General features: G+C 45.5%; 2 protein-coding genes across 4 annotated transcripts in view; one reads left to right on the top strand and one right to left on the bottom strand.

Moving 5' to 3' along the window:
- Positions 1–1,723: 1,723 nt before the first annotated feature.
- Positions 1,724–16,333, top strand: PAX6 (paired box 6; the record flags this gene model as incomplete). Of its 2 annotated transcripts, XM_082660686.1 has the most annotated exons (11): positions 1,724–1,904; positions 3,004–3,134; positions 3,930–3,971; positions 4,066–4,281; positions 5,027–5,192; positions 11,100–11,258; positions 11,734–11,816; positions 12,415–12,565; positions 12,662–12,777; positions 15,401–15,551; positions 16,248–16,333. In XM_082660686.1, the coding sequence occupies 11 exons, from the start codon at positions 1,724–1,726 to the stop codon at positions 16,331–16,333; spliced, it is 1,482 nt and encodes a 493-aa protein (XP_082516812.1). The 2 variants fall into 2 exon arrangements, with proteins under 2 accessions (XP_082516812.1, XP_082516813.1); XM_082660687.1 differs by lacking the exons at positions 1,724–1,904; positions 3,930–3,971 and having other exon boundaries at positions 3,012–3,134; positions 4,066–4,080.
- A 5,916-nt stretch (positions 16,334–22,249) lies between these two features.
- ELP4 (elongator acetyltransferase complex subunit 4) overlaps positions 22,250–26,420 on the bottom strand; it is a 242,907-nt gene continuing 238,736 nt past the window's right edge. Inside the window, exon 10 of one of the 2 annotated variants that reach the window (XM_082660252.1) lies at positions 22,250–23,097. In XM_082660252.1, the coding sequence (XP_082516378.1) occupies positions 22,966–23,097 (132 nt within the window). In that variant the 3' untranslated portion in view covers positions 22,250–22,965. The remainder of the gene's footprint in view (positions 23,098–26,420) is intronic. The other variant, XR_014297090.1, reaches the window with a different exon arrangement.

Raw genomic sequence — 26,420 nt, 5'->3', positions numbered from 1 at the left:
GGACTGTTACAGGGCGCCGGCGAGAGCAGGTTTACTAGGTCTGGGAAGAGAGTGAGGATGGAGCCCAGGAGGTGGAGAAGCCCTGCCCCGATAGCTGCTGTGTGTGTCCTGGTCATTCCGGCCCGCTGTGCCTTTGATTCCCAGGCTCTTGCACTTCCCATTCTCCCTCTGCCTAGGCCCTTTGGGCCCCCAGCCCACTTTCCTGCTCGGTCCGTGAGTGCTGGTGTGTGGCAGGACGAATCTGGAGACCGGGCCTGGGAGCGTGGAGGCCCAGCGAAACTAGGCCAGGGTTGAGGTGCGGAGTCTGGACGCGGTTTAAGGGCCCAGCTATATGGAGTGCCCGAAGGCCTAAGCCTTCTAGAAACCTTCCCTTGCCGAACTGCAGACTGAGGAGGGTCCCCAGCGCCTGATTCATCTGTCCTGGAACCGCTAGTCGTCCCCTGGTGCTTCCGCGGCTGGTGGGCGTAAAGCGCAGGAGTGGGCGCAAAGGTGGCGAGCTTTAAGGCGGATTAGTTGTGCAGAAACCTGCCAGGCCCTGGGACTCGGCCTGGTAGGAACCCTCCTTGGCGAGGCTTAGGCTTCTGTCCACCCTTCCTGGCTGCTGGGTTCTCCCCCTACAGCACAGGGTCCCCAGCCGCAGGCTCTCGGGAGGGCCGGCCCCCGGCGCCCGGCGCTGTGGGTTTGCCGCTGCGGCCTGGCTGGCGGGCCCCGAGGGGCGCGCGGGGTCGCGGGCCGGCCTGCAGGGCTTTGTGCCGCTCGCTCCCGGGTGTGCGCGAGGCGCAGAGCATCCAAATTGACACCATATGTTTTCCTATTAGATGCTTCGCGGTCGAATTCTAGGCGCATAATCATCGCCACTGGGCGAGAGCGCCAGCCGTCCCTAGGGAAGGGACACAATGATTGAGGCTTAACCTCTGAAGGGGAACTTATAGCTGCGCTTCCTCGCTGCCATTTCGATGCTGGCAGAGGCGACCTGGCCCTGGGCGAGCACCCGCCGGCGGTCGCTGTGGAGGTGGCGGGCAGGTTGTTTTTTGCAATGCGGGGAGAAGGAGGGAGGTCTAGGGTTAGGCGGCCTCACACGCCTTGGCATTCCTAGATTGGGACCTGCTCAGGCAGCGCGTGAAGTTTAGAAAGTCTTTCTCGATCTTTCTCTGGGGCAGCCTTTCTTTTTCCTGGAAGGCTCCCTTTGCCCAAAGGGGAGGCTCCGAATCTGGAGGAGTAGAAGCTCTTTCGAGGCAAAGGAAGGCAATAAAGGGAGTTTAGGAGAAAACGGTAAGCGCGATCTAGGGCTTGCTCTGTTGGAGAAACGGTGTCCCTGCGATGGCCCTGCTCACGCTGGGCCCGGCCGGAGCCTAGATACCCCAAAAGCCTGTCACTTCTCATCGAGTTGAGGCTCCAGCACCCCCCTCAGTGAGGGCCCCCCCCTGCCCCAAGCCTTCGGCTACCCTGAAAACGCGGCTCCCCTCGAAGGGGAAACGAGTGCAGTTCAATCTCGTCTGAGTGATCTACAAATAGGGACGGAAAGGGTCGTTTTATCACGGTCCCGTTTGTCGTGACGATGCAATTTCCCGGAGCGGAGCACTGTCACAAAGTGACAAGGCTGCCACAAGCGCCCCGACTGATCTTTTCAATTAGCCTTCCATGCATGATCCGGAGCGACTTCCGCCTATTTCCAGAAATTAAGCTCAAACTTGACGTGCAGCTAGTTTTATTTTAAAGACAAATGTCAGAGAGGCTCATCATATTTTCCCCCCTCTTCTATATTTGGAGCTTATTTATTGCTAAGAAGCTCAGCTTTCTGGAGTCAATTTATCAGAGGCTCCAAGGAGAAGAGAGGAGAGGAGAGCTGAGCGGGGAGCCACATCTTCTCCTGGAAGGGCTGCTCTCTAGAGTCGGGGCTGCAGGTTGGAGATTTTTAAGGAAGTGGGAATTGGCAATTGGCTTTATTTGTGTGTCTGTGGTTTCTGGGGAGGGGCTACAGAGGTGCTAACTCCCTATTCCCTATGATTAGACAATGGGGTGAGGTTGTGAGATAACCAGATAAAGGAGGGATGGGGGACACTGCGGTGTGGTCTTTTCCTTTTCTTTTCACTTTTTGATTTTTGCTAATATCTGTCCTTGGCTGTGGGGAGGGCCGAGTTTAGCAGCAGAGCTGTGGCCGGTGCGAACAGACTCCCAGATCTCCGCCCCACTGCAGCAGCCAGCCTACTTTGTGGCTGGAGCCGATCTGGGGCTCTGAGGCTTGAGGAAGCCTTCAGTGGAGGTGCTGAAACCCAGGTTGTGATTCATTAGCCATGGATTTGCTCTTCTGGTTCTTCTCTACTCCCTCCCCTTTTCTTCTCCTTTTTTTTTTTTTTTTTAAATCCCAGTGCTTGTGTGTTGCCTTCACCAGAGTTTGGAGTGTGACAACAAACGTTTCTGGACTCTAGTGTCTGAGGGAGCACTGGAGAGCTATAGGATTTGCTATCACAGTTCTAACAATGCAGAGACCTTGGAGATTCAGTGTGGGTTCTGTAGGACTCGTGGTTTTTCTTGACACTCAGAGGGGATCTTTGGGAGGATATTTTTTGAGCTGATGATTTGCACCTTGCGGGTTCAGAGACTGGCTGGGGTGTTTATGGAGGCAGCGGTGGGCTGGGGGCTCTGCTGGAGTGAAGGCGGTAGTGAGGTGTGTGTGCTCTTGCTGGTCGGTGTGTGTCTGCATGGTGCTTCTGCAGTCTGGTGGGCAGGAGCTCGGCTGTGTTTGGGCTGGGCTGCCCGATGCCAGGAATGGCTGCGAGGTCCCGTTGTCATTTCTGATCGATAGCAGGGACCTGATCGCTGAGGTTGGCCAGGGTTGGCAGGGAGCTGAGGATGCATTGTGGTTGTCTTTTCTTTCTTCTTCCTTTTCTTCTTTCTCCCGCTTCTTCTCTTCCTCCTTCTCTTCTTCCTCCACCTCCTCGTTCTCTTTACTCTTCTTCCTCTCCTCTCCGCTCTGCTCTGCTCTCCTCTCCCTTTCCTCAGGTCACAGCGGAGTGAATCAGCTCGGTGGTGTCTTTGTCAACGGGCGGCCACTGCCGGACTCCACCCGGCAGAAGATCGTAGAGCTAGCTCACAGCGGGGCCCGGCCGTGCGACATTTCCCGAATTCTGCAGGTGATCCTCCCGGCGCCGCCCCACTCGCCGCGCCCCCCGCGGCCCTCCACTCTCAACGCCCTCTCTCCATTTCTTACTGTAAAGGCTGCTAATTATGGACCCACCTACCCTCACCCCCACTCCAGTCCCCACCCCACTCCCCTGCCTTCCGCTTTCCCCTTTCCTTCCACCATCCTTCCCGATCTCTTCCAACCTGGGTCAGTCACATAAGACAATTCATCTGCTTAAGAAAAAAATTGGGTGTGAATCCGAAAAAAAAACAAAACCTTTCTTTTTTCATTTGGCAAAAACATTCATTGTGGTAACAGTTTATGAACTATAATAAAATGACTTATGTAAATCCACATAATCTCATTCCCCTCTCCCTCATCCCATGCTTACCTCAGGGTTTGAGATACTTGTTTGATTTCTTCGTATTTATGAAAAATATATATATTGATTTTAAAAGACGAATGCTATTTACCTCCCTCCCTAACTCACATTTACTCAATTGGGCATATTTTTAAAGGAATGATAACTAAAAATTCAGTCTCTATTTCCCCTTCACTCATTACAGCTTAACAGCACTTTAAGCAAGGTCAGCACAAAACAATCTGACTTCGTTTTGATGCAGCTTCAAGCAGCATTTATTTACAAAAACAGTTTTTAAAACTTTGAAATTAGTTTTTTTTTTTAGTTCAAACGGTTTGAAAGTATCATCCTATTTGTAGTTTTTAGGGCTACAAATGTAATTTTAAGAAAAAAGCTCTCTACAGTAAGTTCTCATACCATTGAAGGTATATTTTTGTGTTATAGACCCATGCAGATGCAAAAGTCCAAGTGCTGGACAATCAAAACGTAAGCTTGTCATTGTTTAATGCATACTTAAACAATTTTATTTTTGTCTTGAAATTATTAATAATGTGGTTTTCTGTCCACTTCCCCTATGCAGGTGTCCAACGGATGTGTGAGTAAAATTCTGGGCAGGTATTACGAGACTGGCTCCATCAGACCCAGGGCAATCGGTGGTAGTAAACCGAGAGTAGCGACTCCAGAAGTTGTAAGCAAAATAGCCCAGTATAAGCGGGAGTGCCCGTCCATCTTTGCTTGGGAAATCCGAGACAGATTACTGTCCGAGGGGGTCTGTACCAACGATAACATACCAAGTGTAAGTTCACTGAGAACATTCCCTCTTCCTGCCCTAAGCTCACACTCTTCCCTCTTTACCATCACTTTCTTGACCTCCCCCTGCTCCTCTCCCTGCCAGTGTCTTTCTCTCTTTCTCTCCTCCGTGCTCCACAATTTGTCTCCTCTGTACCTGGGGGTCTTGAGAGGAGCACCCTGACCTTTTTTTTGACCTTCTGGAAAATGGAAGTCAAATGTGGGGGGTTATGCACCTCACTTGCATGTGGCAAAGTAGAGAGCGGAGGCACCTGGAGAAAGGCACTGGAATCTAGAAGGAAAATGCAAATGAAAACCAGATTTGAGCTTCCGCCAAATCTACCTGTTTGAACCTTCTTTCAGGCATCAAACATCCATTTCTGCCCTAATATAAAACAAATAAAAGTGAAAGAAAGCTCTAGGCCAAGTCTCAATATTTTGGGGGGGAAGTCTTTAACAACAAAAAAGCAGCCATGTGAGTTAGGTCAACAGAGACAGTGCGCAACAGTGAAGGACCCCTCCCTAGTCTTTCAACTCTCTACACAACTGAGTTTCCATGCCCAAAGCGATGGCTGGCATTCTTTCCACGATGTCTCTGCAAATCCACCCACTGTCCTAGGATGACTGGGATTTTTTTTTTTTAATGTATTAAGGGTCATTCTTTAAGCGGTGGGAGTGCTGAGATGGGGACTTAGGGCAACTGTGTCTTCAGGAGACTCTACCATTTGGTTTGATCTTGATTTGATTTGCAGGTGTCATCAATAAACAGAGTTCTTCGCAACCTGGCTAGCGAAAAGCAACAGATGGGTGCAGACGGCATGTATGATAAACTAAGGATGTTGAACGGGCAGACCGGAAGCTGGGGCACCCGCCCGGGTTGGTATCCGGGGACATCGGTGCCAGGGCAACCTACTCAAGGTAAAAACCCAAACACCCATCCTCAATTTCTCCATATATGCAGCCCCTTGCCCATCCTCTTCTCCAACTTTTTCCCTCTCCGGGCTTTTGTGCCTAGAGAATGTAGTGGAGAAACTCTTCAAAGGCTTGGGACATATCGACTTGCGCTGTATCTAGGTGGTGTTTGTTGAACTATCTGGTTGGCCTGGGAATTCGAGGGTTGTGTATGTTAGGTAGTATGAATGTGGCTGGTGTGTGTGTGTGTGTGTGTGTGTGTGTGCATGCATATGTTCGCTCGAGTGTGTGTTATGGGCAGGAGTATGTGCGTGTGTGTATGAGCTAGCTGCGTGGTGCCCTATTCAAATGTGCCATTAAAATGCACGGAGAGCCCCCTTGCTGTAGAAGTGTGACAAGTTAACACACTGACAGACTGCAAGATAAACATAATTGTATCGTTTTGCTTCTTGCCGTAATTGACAAATTATGTGACTAGGAGTAGGGTGTGTATGAGAGGGTGAGCACTGAGATGCAGGGCCAAGTTGAGGATGGGGCATTGGAAGTGGTGGCTTTCCCAACTAAACAACCCTACCCTCTCTGCTCTGACCCCTTCCACCCTTTGGGCCCCCAGTTCTCACTCTTTGTGGGTGGCGACTGCGTAGAAGGGTGGGGTGAGGATACTGTGAACCGGACTTTGGTGTGCCGGGAGCGACTCTGGGGCTGGGAGGAAAGATAGGATCTGGACCGTCCTTGCATCTGTGAGAAGGGATGGAAGAAGAGGAGCAGATGGGGGTGGGGTCTGGTCTGTTGGCTCTCCCCCTCCCCTACACACACCGGAGGTAGCTTGGTCAGGAATAGGAAACAGTTTACTCCGAAGATTAATCGGTATTTGTTGTCCTCGTGACAAGGAGATAATATGCGGGATAATGGGACGTGGCGTCTCACTCCCCGGAGCACGAGGAAGCCTGGGGGCTCCCGGCCTGGGAGGCGGCGAGGGGAAGCTGACTGGGCTGCCCTCGCATCCGTGCGCTCTCGGACCCGCTCTAGGTGCCCTGCGCCTCCACCGAGCCGGGCTAGAGAAGGGAAAATCGGTAACAGTATGCGAAATATCTGGTACAAAGGATGCTTCTGTCACTCGCAAGAATTTGTTATGGGAACAATCCTGTCGCTCTGTAATTGCTCATTAGAGAACGTTTTGTTTCTCATTAAGGCGACATGAATAAGCGTCTAGTTGAAGGAGACAGCTGTAGAAATGTTCCACAAGAGACCTCTGGACACGATTCGGCACCGATTGCCAATTAGACATGTCAGTTTTAAGAGCAGAAAACAATATAGGACGGACACTGGGAAGATAGGGAGCAAAGCGCTGGCTCGGTGTTTCCCAGCGCGGCCGCTCGGCCGGCCGAGGCCTCCCGACGCGCAGGGCCCCGGCTCCCCCGGGCGACCCGCCCGCTCCCTCGCCGGATCGGGCCGAACCGCGGCCTCCCAGGGTGCGAGGCTGCACCCGAGGAGGCGCTGCCTCCGCCCTGACCGCAGGCCCCGGCCCCCTCCGGCTTCTGGTGAGGACGAGGGAGTGACCACCACACCCTCACCTGACCCTTGAAACCGTAGGCTTCCCACCTGCGCACACCGGGCACACCCAAGTGACGCGCTCCCGTTGCCTTCCCCGGCCCCCCGCAGTCTGCGGTCCCGGTGACCCCACCCCGCCGAGTCTGGCCGGCGGGTGCGAGAGGTCTCGGGGAGGGCATGGGACACAGTGGCCGGGCCTGGGAGGGCTGAGCCCTGGGCGCGAGGGCTCACGTTTGCCCGGGGCCTGGAACAAGGACACCCGCTCCTGCTCCCCGGAGCCCGGACCGGACCGAAGCCGAGAGCAGCAGCTTCGCCCGCCCCTCTGCTGTCACCAGAGGTGGCGCCCGATTGGGGCGGCTTTTCGTCGCGGGGAGCGTGAGGGCGGGAAGCGAGAGCCTAACCGCAAGGACCTGGTGGTGACCGTTGGGGCAGGAGGTGGCGCTAGTTCAGGAGCTTTGAACTTTCAGGCGCCGAGTTGCCAGAGCCTTCAGGCTCCCCAACTGCCAGTTCCCCCTTCACTCCACAGAAAACCCACGCCAGTGCCTGGTCCCCACCGCGTGGCGAGGACGGTCGCGCCAGGCGAGCGCAGAGTCCCGGGCGTGGGGACCACCGGGCGCCGGCGGCCGGCTGACGTGCCGGGAATCCTCGGTTCTCTTGGCGCTAAGAAGGCCCCCCTCCCTCCCTCCCTCGCCCCCTTTGCCGGCCCAGGAAGCCGGTTTGCGGTTTTAAAGAGCCCATTACTCCGAAAGCATAAGGCGAGGTTAGGTCTCAGAGGGAGACAAATCTGGTTTCCATCTGATCAACGCCATGCGGCGGTGAATAAAATTGTGCCGACTTGGGCTGACAACAAGAAGAGACAACTCTATCCAGCCCCGATTCTCCAGCGCTTTGGTGGTTTTAGGGATCACAGAGACACTTTTTCTTATCTCCTCCCGCCCCCCCCCCCCCCCCGCCACCAGCCCCGTAATACCCAGGCCCTCTATAGGATTTAGTCAGTCTCTTTTTCAACAGATGCTACAATGTTTTGATCCGCGCTCCAGAGCTGAAAAGGTGCCGCAACCGGGTTGCTATCTTTTCTTGCTTGTTTTCCGCATCACTGATTAAGACACTAAGAAACTAAGGAATGATTTTATTTCCCAGCGTCTTTTTTTTTTTTTTTTTTTCTTTCTCTCCTCTCCTTCTTCCAGGAAACAAATCCTATCCCGAGCGTCAGATGGTCCTGGGGCTGGGATAATGGGAGGCGCTTTCACTCGCCTTCTCGCGGATTAGGCTGGAAGGTGGACGGCGCCCATTGAAGGCCCCTTCTTTGCGCTCAGAGGGGGCGCCTTTTAAAGAAGATATCTTAATTGTCTGCCACTTAGGTTTATCATGTGGGGAATTCGAGATCCAACTTCCAGTTCTATTTTGCTAAAAGCTTTAAGAGTGGAAGGTAAATCCACTAAAGAAAAAAAGGGGGGCACCCAGTCTAAGAGTGACCTCTCCGGCACTGCCTCGCTGCGAACAGTTGCTATTTTTAAAGGAGCAAACAAACTTTCAATGGAGCACGCTCGCTCTTCAGGGTCTTGGAGGGATCCTGCAGCCACGGGTTTCTCCTGAACCGCCTCTAATTCCACGGCTGTTTTTATTTTCCCCCTCAAAGAGGTTTAAAATCGAGCTCTCCTCATCCTCGTTGACTTTCCTCCTCTTAAATGTCAGTTCAAGTCAGCGCTGCACCTCCGTTGCAGAGAGAGAGAGAGAGAGAGAGAGAGAGAGAGAGTGAGAGAGTGAGAGTGTGCAGGGGGGAGGGAGGAAGAAAGGGAGAGGGAGAGCGTGCGCAAATGTCCATGTTTTAAAATTAGGAAAACGTCAGCGAAGCAAACGGGAGCAGAGAATGCTATCTGCGGGGGTCTTCTGAGGCAGACCCGGGTAGCTTTGTTTGGCGAGATCGAATGTGCCAGAAAAAGGACTGGGGTGGGGCCTCCTAGAAGGCGTGAGTGACCCCCCCCGCGAGATGGGATTGTGTTCTCAGCGCTCCCTTCCCTAAACCTCTGATGATCGCAGGTTTTTGTTTGTGCTTTCGCAAAGCAATGACTGATGGGCCTTTCTAGTTGGCCCAAAAAGTCTATTTCTAAAGTCTTCCTCATTGACCGAATCCGAAAATAAAAGGGGCTCTTCATTTCATTCCCTGAAAAACACTTTGAAAAGTCACCCGGAAACTTGGGGCAGTAAATTAGCACAGACACTGGTGCCGGCACACGTGAGTGAGCGGCTCTCCCTCAGCTAAGTAGCCCTCCCCGACCCCCAGCTTTCTGATGGAGCGCAAGACGACCCAAAGCAGAGCCACGGCCCATTTACTAATAGTCTCTCCCTTATCTCCCTTTTTCTCTTTCTCTCCCCGTCTCCTTCGACCCTCTTGTCTCTTTTTCTTCTCAGCACTCTTTTCTGTCCTTCTTATACCTTTCTGGCCTCTGTCTCTGTGGAGCCCTCTTTTTTCCTCCACCTTTCCATGCCCCTCCTCTCTCCTACTCCTCCAAACCCCTCCACCAGGCCTCCACCCCCTCCTCTCCTGTCTCCCTCCCCCGTGGTCTCCATCCTCCCTGCCTCCCCGGCTCTCTTCCTCCCCCCCCAACCCGTGCCCCGGACCTCATCCACCGGCCCTGCCTCCCCCCCACCCCCTGCCCTGGCCTCCCATCCACCCTCCAACCCCCAGCTAAGCGCCCTAAATAGCATGGAGACGCCTGCTCTTGGGACAGTGATTAATGATAGCAGAGCAGAGGGGTTAACACACTTCACTGAAAAGTCTGTTGACTGGGCTTCTTGTAACACAATGTGGCCCGCTGCACGCCTCAAGAGAATCCTTTTGTTGTCCGCACTCATTGTGGCCTCAAAATTCTGCCCACGAAAGTTTGCCAACGCTCCTGCCCCAGGAGTTTAATAGTTTCCCTTACTCGCGGGGCATTGTGCGGCGCTGAAAGGCAGCCCCTCGCTATTCAAGTGTTGGTGGTCATCTCAATAGATCTCCAAGGGCCCATATGGTGGCCAGTACTGATGAATCCGCCTGTTTAAATGGGGGAGAAAGTTGGGGTTTTAAAACATTTCAAAGTTCCTGAAAAGATCCCACTAGATCCTGTCACAATTCCCTGAACTCTTTGAAGGCACTGCCTATTGTCTCCTGATTATAAATGATATTCCTGGCCAAGTCTATTCCCACCAAGGCGCCCCTAGAGGCCCCTCCCCCACGGGCCAAGTTTCTAGGATGGGGGGGCCAGCCCCTGTGGTGTCCCTTGGGGGCCTCAGGACCCAAGACCAAGGACCCAGCCAGCAGGTAGTGGCCCTAGAGGCCCAGCCAGGGCTGAGTCCTTCCCTTGCCAGGCCGTGCCTTCTCCTGCAACGCGCACGAGGAGACAGCTAGCCTACGTGCACATCTTGCCCTCCAAGCAGCGAAGGAAAATAAAACTTTCCCCTGTTTAATGATAGAAATTACATTAAAAGTGGTGGAAATGCCCTAATTAAAAATGTACCACTTAAATGATATGCCAAGGATTCAGCTGCAGCATAGCATGTTTAGCTAGTTAGTGAACTCTCTACTATTTCTTTTTTAAAATTACACGTTAAAAATTTAAAAGAAATCTTACTTTTCTCTGGTGCAACACATTACAAAGAATGGACAGTCCTTTTATCTAAATATAAAATTCCATTTTCAGCAATTATAGCCTGTTCTTGGTGATGATATAATTACAGCTGTGCTCGTAATAGGTGTCAAGGCAAAGCGCACTCATACAATAGTTGAATAAAACTGCAGAACAATGCAAGCACTTCTAAATTCACAACCTTTAAAATGAAATTGACTGTGCAGAATTCAAATAAAAACTAGATAAATATTTTTTTAAAGATTACAAGCTTGGTTTGGTTTCTTAATAGCATTTTCTACAAACCTATCAACATCTAATTGATTAGATAGGAATTACTGATCATAGATCAGCTGAAATCTTGAACATCACTCTTCTATTTTCCCAACACAGCCATAGGTAAATAAATTCTCTAAGGAAAGGGAACTGGGCGAGGCATTTGGAGGGTCAAGGTTAGTTATAAAAGATCATTTTAATTGGAAACTTCAGCACTTGTTTTGTCATTCAAAGGAATGCCATTCCCAGAGTATCAAAATTGTGCAGTCTCATCTTGATAAAAACAGAAAGAAAATGGTGGTCAGGTAACATATGTCACTAATGTCTTTTATTAAAAGAAGGCGGACAGTTACCTTGGGAACGTTTTGGTGAGACTTTCAGATGAGACTGCTTTTGGAGTTTATGGCTGTAGGACGCCCCTTTTGGAGACCACAGGTTATTCCAAATTTCTCTTACTGTCCTATTCTTTTTGTTCCAGATGGCTGCCAGCAACAGGAAGGAGGGGGAGAGAATACCAACTCCATCAGTTCCAATGGAGAAGATTCAGATGAGGCCCAAATGCGACTTCAGCTGAAGCGGAAGCTGCAAAGAAATAGAACATCCTTTACCCAAGAGCAAATTGAGGCCCTGGAGAAAGGTGATGGAGTTTTTCAAAGTAGAGAAGCAGTAAATCAAAGTAAATGCCACATCTTCAGTACAAAGAGCTAAATTTAGCCAAGGCCCTTGCACGGAGGCCTGAAAAGGTTTCTTTTTTCTTTCTGTCCTTTTTTTTTCTTTTCCTGGGCATCTTTTCAGTGTGTGTGTGTGTATTTTCTTTCTTCTTTTCATGTACCAGTGATTCACAGATGAAAAGTCTGACTTCTCATGAAGAAACAATGATGATTTGGCTAATTCAGGCCACAGAAGAATGAATGTCATTTCAAAGAGAATAGAACTTGGTTCTGATGGGATAGTTCTTCCAAGTACAATCAATCTACTAGTAGTAGCATTTTAAAGGGAATTGGTTGGAGGTGACAGAAGTCGGGAGGTGGAAACCAGATTGATCCAGGGTTTGGTTGACACGTTTTGTATAGTTCTGGCACAACACAGAAGAATGCAACTTACTCTTTCAGAGTTTGAGAGAACCCATTATCCAGATGTGTTTGCCCGAGAAAGACTAGCGGCCAAAATAGATCTACCTGAAGCGAGAATACAGGTACCCAGGGACCGTGTGTTCATGTTTTGTGATTCATACCTTTTGCCTTTTCTAGAGACACGGGTGCGTCTAAGGAACACCATTTGTTTGTATAAACAGCAACAGATTCAGTTTGCTAAATGCTTTGCGCCACTCAGCTCTCGGGGCTGGGGGGAGGGGGACAGTGGACGCCTCTTGGGGCTGGGGGAGGAGGACAGTGGACGCCTCTCGGGGCTGGGGGAGGAGGACAGTGGACGCCTCTTGGGGCTGGGGGGAGGAGGACAGTGGACGCCTCTCAGGGCTGGGGGAGGGGGACAGTGGACGCCTCTCGGGGCTGGGGGAGGAGGACAGTGGACGCCTCTCGGGGCTGGGGGGAGGAGGACAGTGGACGCCTCTCAGGGCTGGGGGAGGGGGACAGTGGACGCCTCTCGGGGCTGGGGGAGGAGGACAGTGGACGCCTCTCGGGGCTGGGGGGAGGAGGACAGTGGACGCCTCTCAGGGCTGGGGGAGGGGGACAGTGGACGCCTCTCGGGGCTGGGGGAGGAGGACAGTGGACGTGTCTGGGATGGGGTGGAGCTGGGAGTAGGCTCAGGGCTAACCTGTTCCATCTGATTTCCAGGTCTGGTTTTCTAATCGAAGAGCCAAATGGAGAAGAGAAGAAAAGCTGAGGAATCAGAGAAGACAGGCCAGCAACACACCTAGTCATATTCCGATCAGCAGTAGTTTCAGCACCAGTGTCTACCAACCAATCCCACAACCCACCACGCCTGGTAATTGGAAATATTAGTACTAACAAATGTGTTTCAACCTGTTGGCCCTTGGCTCTGACTCTCACAATGACTGTCTGTTGTGTCCTCTCCCTGCAGTTTCCTCCTTCACGTCTGGCTCCATGTTGGGCCGAACAGACACAGCCCTCACAAACACATACAGTGCTTTGCCGCCCATGCCCAGCTTCACCATGGCAAATAACCTGCCTATGCAAGTAAGTGAGGCTGGCGGCTGCCTGCTTAACGGGTCCCTGGGAGAAGAAGTGAGGAATGGGTTGGGGCCTGCAGACCTCACTGGCCCTATGTGTACCCTGGGGAGCCTTTCCCAATATAGTGATTGGCTTGATCAGTCAAGTCTGAGATGAAAACCGTCAATCGAGTCCTTTAGCTGATTGATTAATTGATTCATGCCTTTAATAAAATAAAAACCTGATGTGCCGTCAAGTTAATTTTTGCTCACAGGGAATGTTGGTTTGATAATGTTGGGTGAGAATGGGGCATGTTTTGGGGACCAGAAACTTGTACCAGAAAATGAAAATAATGTTGGCAAATTATTAGATAGTAAGAGGTTAGTATATATGACACTTGGGTTTATATTCATGTGTTCATATTAATAAGTGTATAGTCTTTATGTGCCCTGTGGTTGTTATTTAGGATGTTTCTGATAAACTAGTGAGGACGAAAAAAAGGACCAGAATTGGGATTCATATTTGCATAGTGCGATACACTTAACATAGAGGAAAGCTAGTTTTCTTTCTGTATCTTAGAAGAAAAAAAGGAATAGAAGGCATCTGCTAGAAATTTCGTGTGTCTTTGCTGTGAACGATGTGAGGGGGTGGTGGCGTTCCCAGCTGCCTGGAAAGGCTGATGCTATTTGCTTGGTGTAACAACCTGCTCCTACTCTCAATTCCGTCCCAAATATTTACCAGCCCCCACGTGTGCTGGGCCCTGTACTAGGTTAACCCTTTATGATGGAAGTTGTCTAAGGCAGGTAGGGTGTACTAGAACTTTGGAACTAGAGGGATTCTTGATGGGGAAAAATAATTGGTCTTCTGGTGGGCCTTCCGCAGTGACTTCCCCAGGACTCCTGCCCTATTTGTGCAGCAATTAGAGATGCCAGATAGTGTGAGCGTGAGCCCCTGAAGGAAACAAATTTGGGGTTGCACACATCGTTTGTTCTCCACTGAACATCTGCTGGATTTCTAGCCCAAATCACACCAAAATAAGTGTTTCCCAGTCTTTAGACTTAATACAGGAGCAGCTAGATAAGCAACTTCAGAGGAATTATTCACACGTCTATTTTTATTGCATCTTGATATTATTGGCCGTAGAGCAATTAATGTAAATTAAGGGATTAACAGCCCATTAGTTGTGGTTGCTACGACTGCCTTGGAATTTTCTAGAAGTCAGAGTTGCCTGGAGGAAGTCATTTTGGGAATTAGAAGCAAATGCAAGCTGAAATTCTGGCAGGCCCTGAAGGCCTGCTTGCCTCTTTGAACCCGATGTTAGCAGTCATCCTCAGACTCTAATAAGGCCACAGAGTCTTGTTCAGTTTTGTAAATTGTAGCAACATCTAGGTTTCTATGAAGATAAAAAAATGTGTATATGAGAAAACATTTAGAAACAATGAAATAGATGCTGCTATTCTGTTAGAGTTGTTTCCACTTAGACTGGTGTGGGTCAATTTATTTCAAATGCTGACTTTTAAAAATTATACAACTTATAATTCAAATCATATATATATATTTATAAAGCATAAATAAAATTAAAATATCAACAATTCTACCATTCAGAGAAAATTACTCTTTGAATTTTGGAGGCGGGTGAGGGCTGGCCAGTCTGTCCATCAGTTTATCCTGTTGACCAAAACCTTCAACCATTTTACAAAGGGTGGGTGTCCTCCTCCGAACCTTCTCTAATGTATCACCCTCTCTGAGGATGTGGATCTTGGAGTGTTAAACATTTCTATAGTTTGCAGATCAGAGCAGTACTATCATCTCCCCTGTTCCTGACAGTATGCTTCTCTTAATTCATCTCAAGCCTGCTGCCCCAGCATAGCCCCATGAGAGCTCAGGAGGTGTTTTGCCTCAGCCTTGTGTATTTATTTAGTCAAGATAAAGGTTTATCTTTTCAATACCATGATTCTAAACACTTCGAGGGTAGCAGCACAATTTTGTGGATAAAACCCAATCTCAGTTTTGGTGTCTGTAAGAAAGTCACAGCTAATTCTCCGGATGGGGCTAGGTATTTACTGACACTTCTGACTACTTTAACCTGAGATCATCACTGATCTGCCTCTTCAAGAATCTTGAAATCTGTAAGTCCAACCATGAAAGGCTTTCAGGGTCCCTAAACTAAACTTTACAGAGAGTTCCTGCCACTGTCCTCTGCCTCACAGCTTGAGATACAGGGTTTGAGGCGTGGAGGTGTCGCTGGATTCCCAAATGGATTGAATTTGCAAGAGAGGGGGTGTGTCTTTATGGAAGTCCTCATGTTATAGTTTGTCTAAAGGTGCCAGCGGAGGTCCAAGATGAAAATGGACAAAAATCCTATTAATGTTATGGGTAGTGCCAACCGTCTAGCTGGACAATGAATGGTCTGAATTTTTGGTACTTCAAAAAGTTTGGTGTGTAGGCAACTTTGCTCCCGCAGTGGACAACGGAAGGACTGGGTGGAAGCCCGATCTTAGTGTTACCACGTGGAATTCAGGCGCTTTACTTGCGGGTATCTAAGGATCAGACTTGTTGGCAGAGTTCCTGGGGGCCGGGGGGAGGGAGCTGGGGGTGTGGCTATGCAAAGTGTCTCTCACTAACCACAAGTTTGCCTTTCTCCTCCCAGCCCCCAGTCCCCAGCCAGACCTCTGCGTACTCCTGCATGCTGCCCACCAGCCCTTCGGTGAACGGGCGGAGTTATGACACCTACACCCCCCCACATATGCAGACACACATGAACAGTCAGCCAATGGGCACCTCGGGCACCACTTCCACAGGTGAGCCGCTGCCCTCCGCAGGCTGCACAGAGGTGGCCTTTGCAGCTTCTTTTGCCAGGTGATCTCCCTTCACTCAAAGTTTACCTAAAAAGAACCTCCTGGCCTTGTGTGATGGTGTATTTAACTCTCTGTTGCTCGCTTCCTTGGGGAAGACTGATTAAAAGGGGAATTCAGTCAAGCTAGTTAGTAACTTGATGCCATACTGACAAAAAAAGAAGTTGTTTTTCCTGAATTTGATTGCAGAAGCTGTATATGAAGACAAGGCCTGAAAACGTAGCTTTTCCAAGGGGAAATTATTATATTAGCCAAAGTTTAACAGTGAAGGCCTCCTGAGTTTATTGGAAGACTTCTCACTTCCCTCCTAGTTCCTCTATGCCTTTCATTGCAACTGAAGAAGTACCACTCTGGTTTTCCAGGATGGTTTTGTTGCTAAAGTTCCAAACGTACAAACAAATGGAGTTGTTTTTTTGGTGGGGGGAGCGTGGGGGCCTTTGGGATTCAGTAGATGTGTGTAAACATGCTTTCTGGTTTCTGAAGGTGCTACTTTTGTTTATAGGACTTGAAAAGTTTTTTCTTTTTTAGATTCAGTTAAATGTTAGAAAGTACTAGAGATTTTTTTTTAACCTATAAATTCGTACTCCATGCCTGTCTCTTGAAGGGAATATCTACATGGCTATTTCTTTCACCCACTTCTAGGACTCATTTCCCCTGGTGTGTCAGTTCCAGTTCAAGTTCCTGGAAGTGAACCTGATATGTCTCAATACTGGCCAAGATTACAGTAAAAAAAAACAAACAATCAAAAAACAAACAAAAGGAAAGGATATATTGTGTTAATTCAGTCAATGACTATGTGGACACAGCAGTTGGACGTTCAGGAAGGAAAGAAAAATGGCTGTTAGAAGCACTTCAGTACTGCAATTGTGTCCTGTGTTGAACCACTGGGGAATGGACTTGAAACAAGGACCTTTGTATACAGAAGGCACGATATCAGTTGGAACAAATCTTCATTTTGGTATCCAAACTTTTATTCATTTTGGTGTATTATTTGTAAATGGGCATTTGTATGTTATAATGAAAAAAAGAACAACGTAGACTGGATGGATGTTTGATCTCTGTTGGTCATGAAGTTGTTTTAAAAAAAAGGAAATCATGATCAACAAGCTTTGCCACGAATTTGAGTTTTATCAAGATATATCGAATACTTCTACCCATCTGTTCATAGTTTATGGACTGATGTTCCACGTTTGTATCATTCCTTTGCATATACTTAAACCTGGAACAACATGCACTAGATTTATGTAAGAAATATCTGTTGGTTTTCCAAAGGTTGTTAACAGATGAAGTTTATGTGCAAAAAAAGGGTAAGATATAAATTCAAGGAAGAAAAAAGTTGATAGCTAAAAGGTAGAGTGTGTCTTCGATATAATCCAATTTGTTTTATGTCAAAATGTAAGTATTTGTCTTCCCTAGAAATCCTCAGAATGATTTCTATAATAAAGTTAATTTCATTTATATTTGACAAGAATACTCTATAGATGTTTTATACACATTTTCATGCAATCATAAGTTTCTTCTTTGGCCAGCAAAAGTTAATTGTTCTTAGATATAGTTGTATTACTGTTCACAGTCCAATCATTTTGTGCATCTAGAATTCATTCCTAATCAATTAAAAGTGCTTGCAAGAGTTTTAAACTTAAGTGTTTTGAAGTTGTTCACAACTACATATCAAAATTAACCATTGTTGATTGTAAAAACCATGCCAAAGCCTTTGTATTTCCTTTATTATACTATTTTCTTTTTAACCTTATAGTGTGGTGTTACAAATTTTGTTTCCTTGTTAGATTAACATTCTAAACGAATGGTTGCTTTCATACATACTCTATTTTAAATCCCAATGATCCTTAAAGAAATAATTCTTATAGGTGTCATAAATCGCAAATGTGTTAGAAAGAAATTCCACTTAAAGCTGTGTGTAGACCTGTGCCCATTTATACCCAGAGTACATATACAAAATGGTAGCATTTCCCAGTTAGCTGTTTAATTCAGAAGCTCAAAGTCGAGAAATAATTTAAAAATGCAACAACCTATTAACTAGGAATTGTCTTTTGAATTAGGGCTGGCATTTTCAATCTGGGCAGATTTCCATTGTCAGCGTCTCAACAGCGATTTCACTGAACTATATTCAAAAGTAGGTTTCTTATACAAGACTCCCTGAAAGCTGTTGCCTTTCTCCAATAGGCCCTCTCCCTTTTCTGTCTCCCTCCCCTTTGCACAAGGGGCATCACTTCCCATTGAACCACTACAGCTGTTCCCATTTGAATCTCGCTTTCTGTGCGGCTGTGGATGGGTGGAGGCTGGAGGGGGGATGTTGCATGTCAAGGAATAATGAGCACAGACACATCAACAGACAACAACAAAGCGGACTGTGACTGGCCGGTGGGAGTTAAAGGCCTTCAGTCATTGGCAGCTTAAGCCAAACATTCCCAAATCTATGAAGCAGGGCCCATTGTTGGTCAGTTGTTATTTGCAGTGAAGCACAGATCTGATCATGTTTAAAGTGGCGGCATGCAGGGCAGGAGTGCTTGAGCCCAAGCAAAGGATGGAAAAAAATAAGCCTTTGTTGGGTGAGAAAGGCCTGTCTGAGACTTTTATTTCTGTCTGTTCTGTGTAACATATAAGTCAATATGGATAAGTTTCTTCTGCAAGCTTCAGTCAAAGGCTGGGGGGCTGGCGACCTAGATTAAATGCCTCACAGGCAAAACCCTCTGGGGACAAAGACACACTTCCGCTGAATTGTACTCTGCTCCTTTTTTGTTTTGTTTTAAATCCCCAAAGGCAAATGATCAGAAATAGAGAAATTAATTGGAGGCTTTAAAAAATAACCTTCTAGTTTAACATCTACTATTTTCTAGTTAAAGAATTACTTGTGAACAGATAATTGTCTGGCATGCTGTATATTAATATTCCACCAGAGTTGCCTGCACACTGAGACATGCTGACTGCAGTTTTTATACGTGTGCATGTAGTTTGATTGACGGTGAGCCTGCGCTGCACGCGTGCACACTTCTGCGGCAGTGTGCGCACGTACGCACTATTGGTAGAGTCGCCCGTGCAGATATTTCTACCTCCTAACGTTTTGCAGCCTACATTCCTTGAGGGACATGTGCCCAGGGAACTGTCAGAGGAAGGCTATGTGTGAGTGTGTGTGACAGCCGCTGGCTGGCTCACTTCTTCCCTGCAAGAAGGGACGGTTTCCAAGTGACTCTGATTTGGGCCAGCGTCAGGCAGCCGGTCCTGGCCCACGGCTCTGTTGTGCAGAGAGCAGAGACTTTGGAGCACCGGGTGTGGCATTTGGGTGCAGGAGCTGAGGCCGGGAGGAGGGGAGTGCTGTGGCCGCAGAGGAGAGCTGCCTGTGTGCACTTAGGCACGTACACGTGTCCTCTGAGGGTCAGGCTTGCCAGGGCGCGGTGGCTCAGCACCCTGGTTTAGTCTGAAGCGGCCACTCAGCTGCAGATGCCCTCTGATCCAGCAGGATGGGTCAGCTGCCTTGCCTTCTGCCTCGTGCCCTCACCCTAGGGAGACGAGCTGTCCTTTTGAATGGAGCTCCAGGCATGCCCTTGGGGACAGCACGGCAGATACCCTGTGGAAGCACTGCCCCGAGGTGGCCTTCTACTCATTCTTGAACTAATTCTTGTTTATTTATTGATAGGTATATTTATATATTTATGAATGGGAACTCTTCAGGGATGCTTTGACGCCATCTTCCAGGATGGTGGCCATCTATTTGTGATGTCCTTGGTAGACTCGTGAGACTTACAGCCTATGATTTTTCTCCAAACTTGACTGACTTAGGGAGACCAGGTGAACAGAATTCGAGCTGAAGGTTGAGTAAGAAACATTCAAATTACTCCAAGTAAACAAATGCGTTTTACTATAATGAATTCCCGGAATATCCCTCCTCCCCGCCCCAAAGCTGTGCCCCCTCTTGAATGGGAAGCAGCTGCTTCTTGACGTGGCTCACATAGTCATTTCTTCCTCCTTTAAAAAAAAATCATAACGAGGCTTCCTAGGAGTCATTCATACAGTATTATTCTAAGATTCAGCTTTGTTTGGTGAATGTTTATCATCTTAGAATGCTGTCCATATTCTTCTTTTTGCTCTGGGCTTTAATGTTAACGAGATTTTTTTTTTTTTTAAAGGGTTTTCTTCTATGTATAACGCTTGGCTCACCAAGGCCAAACACAAATTCTTCCCTTTTCTGTTCCTCAAGAATAAACCTCATCTGTTTTTTATTATTGATAAAAAAAATTTTTTTTTTTTTGCCTCGGTTCTGAAAGACTTCACTGCTCAGTTTTGAAGTTCAAAGTGTAAATAGGGTTAGAATTGCTTAAATTTGGTGGTGTTGATGGTGACTATCTTTGGAAAGCATTAACATGATGCTTTAGAAATGACATTCATAATGGGCTTAAACAAATGAATAGGGCTTTCCCCCTACTTTTGCTTTGTATGCGCATTCGTGTGTTGATTCTTTAAAAGATAGGGAATTGATTGCAGTGTTGCTTCCTCTTGAAGTAGTTTTATTTTGTCTAGTGTTAGTATTTGCAGGTCCTGGAGGTGGAGATAAAGAATAAATGGAAGAGAGAGGTGGAAATTGGTGGCTACTATAAAGAAATTCGGAAGGTCTTAGAACCCCAGCACCTGAGCAGACTCTAGCAGTCAAAATATTTACCTCATGTTAAAGAAAGGCAAATCTAGCGTAAGAAATGAATACCATAGAGGGTTTAGAAGTTTTAGAAACATTTAAAAGATATGAGGACGTTTCAAACACTGTTTGGCATTGTTACTTAAAATCTTTGAGACAAGCTGATAATTGAAAAAGAAATCTGTCAACAGAGTGTATATTTTATAATATACCAAAATGGTCTGTATACCTACAGTAGCATTATTGAGGACCAGTATTTTTATGTAGTAAGTTATTAGCATATGGACAATTGATGTTTCCAGAAGGAAAGAAAACACATTTTTAGAGTGGGTTTTTATCAGTGCAAAACAAAAATATACATCCCTCTCCAGTAGCTTGTTTTTTACAAAGCTTGCCTAGTGAATCAGACCCACAAAGTACCTGAATCTGATTTTTGGAAAGGCCAGGTACTATTATTGTTCAAAATGCACTTTCACTGAGTTTTAAAAGTTTCTTTTATATTTAAAATAAGGGTTCAAATATGCACATTCAATTTTTATAGTATTTATTTGCAAAGCATATACTAAATAGTAATTGGCTGTTAATCTTATAGACATGGTAGCTAGGGTAGTAAATCGATGACCTACTAAGTATTTTTGACAAGCAATTTTCATATCCGATGACCTCACATTTCCTTTTCAGTGTCAAATGCTATGTAATTCTTCCGTTGTGTGTTTGTATAAAACGAATCACAACACGGTGAGAAAAAGGTTAGCCTTATTAAAATAATAACCCAACTAAAATATTCACTTGAGCTAATTCAGATTGTTCATAATACTTTCAAAGGACATAGCAAAGCTTTTGTGGAGTATTTGCATATTATTTATTATCTATGGACTAAACTGATTTTTTGAAGTTGCTTTACATTTTAAAAGCACCTTTGCTTAATATGAAAGCCCTTTAATTTTAACTGACAGATCAATTCTTAAACTTTATTTTGAAAAGAAAATGGGGAAGAATTTGTGTCTTTTGAATTAAAAGAAGTGAAAAAAATAAACCAGACATTCTAAAAAAATAGAAGAAGAAACCTGATTTTTAGTACTAATGAAATAGCAGGTGACAAAATAGTTGTCTTTTTGATTTTGATCACAAAAAATAAACTGGTAGTGACAGGATATGATGGAGAGATTTGACATCCTGTCATTGATTCAATTATTCTAATTCTGAATAAAAGCTGTATACAGTATGTGTTTATGCTACAGTGGGTTTTTTTTAAGTGACTGACATTCATCATATCGGTTAGACAGTTTTAAAAACCTAGGCTTTGTTTTCCGCAATGTTGTCAAGAACAAATAAAGTATAATTTGTGGTATATTAAAAGCAAACTGCTCAAAAATGCTAGATATAACTGCTTCAAGATAGGCTAATATATTTGGAAATGTATCTTGAAAATTCAGTTTCTCCTAACAGATGTTAAACAGCTTTTTTTAAAAACTGAGACTCAAGTTACTTTTCTAACTTTTACTTTTTGTCTACTATTTGTCAAAAGCTTTGAGAATATGGAACTATGATTCAAAAAACTAGTATTTCATATGAAAACGAGTTCAATATATCCGCAAAGCCATGTTTATATTGTTATAACTGTACACACCTACCAATGTTCATAATTAACAAAGGGTTTTACCTGATGCAATGGAAATCTGAGTTAGCTTTTTTATACTTTGTCTCAGACCAATGTTTTGTAAAAATCTCTCACCAAGCTTCAATACATGTTTTTCCCCAGTATCCTAGCATGAATGTAGCTGTCGGTTTGAATTTCAATCCTGAATTATGTCTATTGACATAATTTCACAGTGCAGACTTTAATTGTTTCAACAGAGACCATCTACTTCTTTGTCTAAGTTTTCTATCACTCAAGTTCTTTATATTTATTACTACTAGGGCAGACTAATTATTTTTAATGGAGTCTTAATCCCAAAATACTATCTTGTTTTCATCAATTTCATAACAGGATGCATAAATGCAAATTCATTTTATTTTAGTCTTCATATATTAGCAAACAAATTTTTTCATTTCTTAAAAAAACCTTAGCATTTTTGGTAGGAGGTGTCTTTTTCAGAAATGAAGAGAAAATACGTTTTTCATATATAATTTTGAATTTCATAATGTTTTATATGCTACCTGCTGTAACATGCACTTTACCATGACCTGAGTGCCTTAAACACACATACACTAATGACCACTGTAAGGCATCTTGATTTGCTTTTATTTAAAAATAAAATTATTGGGGCTTCCCTGGTGGCGCAGTGGTTGAGAGTCCGCCTGCCGATGCAGGGGACACGGGTTCGTGCCCCGGTCCGGGAAGATCCCACATGTCACGGAGCAGCTGGGCCCGTGAGCCATGGCCGCTGAGCCTGCGCGTCCGGAGCCTGTGCTCGGCAACGGGAGAGGCCACAGCAGTGAGAGGCCCACGTACCGCAAAAAAAAAAAAAATAAAATTATCTATTTTCTCTAGATATAGCATAAAACAAAATTTAAAGTGAAAGTATTTCTGCTGTACTATTTCTGTATAGAAAGTTGGTTAAAATAACAAAGAACGGTGGCCTCATTTTGCAATCCTAACTGTTTTTCAAGGATTGGAGGTCAAATCGTTAAGAAAAATATTTACATAAGCTATTAGCAATCATAATTAGAGTGTCATATAATTCTGCATCAACCACTAAGGAGGAATCACTAGAAGTCCAGGTGCTTCTTGCCTCGGGCCGTCATGCCACAGCCTGGGCCCAGCAGCTTGGCGGATTCTGCCAGATCCTGTTTGCTCGAGCGGCTCACTGTGTCTGACAAGTCTGGAGGCAAATGCAGTCGCTATGGCAGAAGATTTCAGGGGAAGGAAAGAAAGAAGAAAAGAAATAATTAATTTTGCTTTTGCTAGCACACTTCAGAATACAATATTATGCTCTGTTGATCAGCATTTAGTCTTGCATATAAAATTCCTGCTAAAACAGTTTTTCAGACTGAAGCCCAATATAATCACATCCTATTTCTACTAGATTTTACAAATTGTAGCCATTACAGAAACTGGACCAGGAATCTTAGTGGCACATTTCCAGAGTCCAAACCTAAATGTATTAAGATTTTTCTTACTGAGGTAGAAGTGAAAACATGGAAGTGCATAAATAAAAGCATAATTGAAAAATATCACATAATAATGGCAGGGTTGTTTTTTGGCTTTTTTTTTTTTGGCTAGAGCTCCAAGATGGTATTATTTTTCAACTGAATGTAGCTTTTCAGCAATTATGGATTCCCACAAATGCTTGTTTCCCTTTGTCTATTAAGTTGACCTAATGATTTTTATTTTAAGGCTATACTTTCTTTAAGGAACTTACAATTTTCATAGACAAATGTCATATTGACATAATGAAAAAAATGATACCAATCAAAGGGTCAATATTTTTCAAACGCCCAGATAAGTCAGCCATAACATCTGCTATAGGTCTTGGTAGTTTCTGTGCATCATGTTGGGTCATGTTTTCAAACATACAGTGTAGCTTTGAACATCTCTCCATCCTAACTGTTTTTCTGCAGATACAGGTTGATTTAAGGAGAGCCAGTAACCAACCATCATTACAAAACAGTTACTGTAATTAGGGAGAAATATTCATATTTCAAAAGACCTTTTTTGGTTTTCAAAAGGCTCTCTATCAAATTCCTTCAACTATCAGTGCTCCCAGACCACATGATTTGTTTCATAAAAATCCAAACTCAAAGGAACATGTTTCTTGCATGAGGCAGAGTGGGTGTGTGAGGCTAAAGGTAAGTAGGGCAGGATGGGGTCATCCCCTGATGACTAAGCAAAGCCTTGATGAGGTGAACTGGCCTGGAGACAACCTACCTGAAACCCTTCATTTGAAAACTCCCTTCAATATGAAAAAAAAAAAAATCAAGATGAAAAAGGGAAAAACCATTTTTTGGGGTCAAAATATTGTGATCCACCAGCATATGTTCTGGCTAGTTTCTTTCCTGATAAAAGGCTTGTTTATTGTCATGTAAACACAAGCTGTGTGCAAGGATCAAAACATTTTAAAACATTAAAAATAATTTATGAAAATATTCTTCCTTGATTTCAGTTTGCTGGTACAAGTATATCTAGGATGAAAGACACTATTATATAGATATGTGATCAACAAAGATGTCAGAAAGGTCCAGAAAAGCTATAATATCCATACAGTAATATAAATATAGTATTATTCATTTGTATGCTTAGCACCCAGCCTGTCACTTAAGTCATTAAATGTCTATTTCTTGAATAATAAAAAAGAACTCAAATAAGACATATTTTGCCTTTGCTTTAAACAATTCTTTCATTTCTTCATACCCTAGTTTCAGAAAGGATTTAAGGTATAAATGAAAGTGTGAAAGGCTCAGGAAGGAATCTAAAAGACATGCGTGACTCTAAAGTCTGAGGACACGAATGTCTTTGCAGTAGTGTTAACTCTATCAATGTTCATGTGAGGAAGCAGGACGGGAAGAGATATTTAATTATATGGCTGAGTTTAAATGTTTCTTTAAGATCTTGTAGTAATTGCTAATGAGCAAAGGAAAAATGACTAGGGTATATGCATGACCTGAAGGCTCTCTGAAACTTAAAGAAAAGTCACCATTAAAAAACATATGTGTGGGGGCTTCCCTGGTGGCGCAGTGGTTGAGAGTCCGCCTGCCAATGCAGGGGACACGGGTTCGTGCCCCGGTCCGGGAAGATCCCGCATGCCGCGGAGCGGCTGGGCCCGTGAGCCATGGCCGCTGAGCCTGCGTGTCGGGAGCCTGTGCTCCGCAACGGGAGAGGCCACAACAGTGAGAGGCCCGCGTACCGCAAAAAAAAAAAAACAACAAAAAAACCCTTATGTGTGTGTTTTCGTGTGTGTGTGTGTGTATGTGTGTGTGTGTACTTTTGTTTGGGACCTCACAAAGATGAGGTCAGATGGTGATTAGGCTGTTTAGGAAATCAACTGGAGTCAACAAATATTTAGAATCTACTCGAAGCAAGGCATTCTGAAAAGATATGTGAACAGAGCACCCTCCACACTCCGTGCTGCCTTACAATCCAGTAACAGGCATGAGGCAAGCACACAGGTAACCCTCATAGTGAGCAGTCCAAGTTTTGTCTACAAGAACAGCAGAGACAAAGCAGAAATCCTGCTGCGGGGAAGGGGGCCAGAAAAAGCTTCACCGAGATGGGCTAGGTGTTAAATACTGAACTGGGTTCTGACATACAGAAATGGTGATTTGCTTAACGGTGGAATGGATACATCTCTAAGATGCATTTGGTGGAAGGCTTCTACTGCTCTGACAATCCAAATGAGGAAACTAATGTAGTTTATTCAGAACCAGCATAATACCATTTATTTCAGGAGCTTACCTATTTGCTAAAAATTTCTCTTCCTTTGCTTCTCTAGGCAATGAGTGTGAGCCAGTTGGCGGAAAGCCCTTCATAGCAAAAGTAGCTAAATGTGATGTGTGACATGCTTGGAAATCTTTCAGGTTGAATGGCTTTGAAGAAGAGTCAAATACCATTCGTGTGTAACTTCTGAGCACAAAAATTTGGGGTGATGTGGTTAAATGCTTCTAACCAAATGTCACACCGTAAAAGCTAGTTGCAAACCCGTGTCCTTTGAAAAAAGCCAAAGGATGGCTCTTGGAAACATGTGAATCTACGTGTGATTTTGCCAGCTTTTGCTGATTATTACTTGAATGAGCTTACTCTGCAGCCTAAATTCTCAAGCAGTGGGTTTTGTTTTCTCCCTTTCTAAGCCTCCCCCCGTGCACCACGTCAGTGCGATGTGAAGCAGCGAGGAAGAAGGAGAGATCAGGTTGCAGGCTTGCCAGGTGTGTCAGGCACTTTCCCTTTGAGGCTTCCAAAGCACTTACACACTTGACACGTCAACGTTCAGATGCTGCTGTACCCCAGATCTGTCTTCTGAGAAAATGTGCTGTAAGATACTCTACACAGCATGGTGACCTCTTTAGACCAAAGCTGCAAGGCTGTGGGGGTATAAACGTTTGGACCTTGATAATGGTTATGGTTTCAGTAAAAATCAAGACTATCAAAAAATCTTGTAGAGATTCAATCTTGTAAACCAGATCAAGGTATTCATCTTTCTCATTTTATACCTGGGGTTCTGAGGCCAGAG

This window comes from Grampus griseus (genome assembly GCF_964374135.1).
Source record: "Grampus griseus genome assembly, chromosome: 8".
Lineage (NCBI taxonomy): Eukaryota > Metazoa > Chordata > Mammalia > Artiodactyla > Delphinidae > Grampus > Grampus griseus.
Note: the sequence above shows the minus strand (reverse complement) of the source record. Positions and strands in the feature narration are given on the sequence as shown.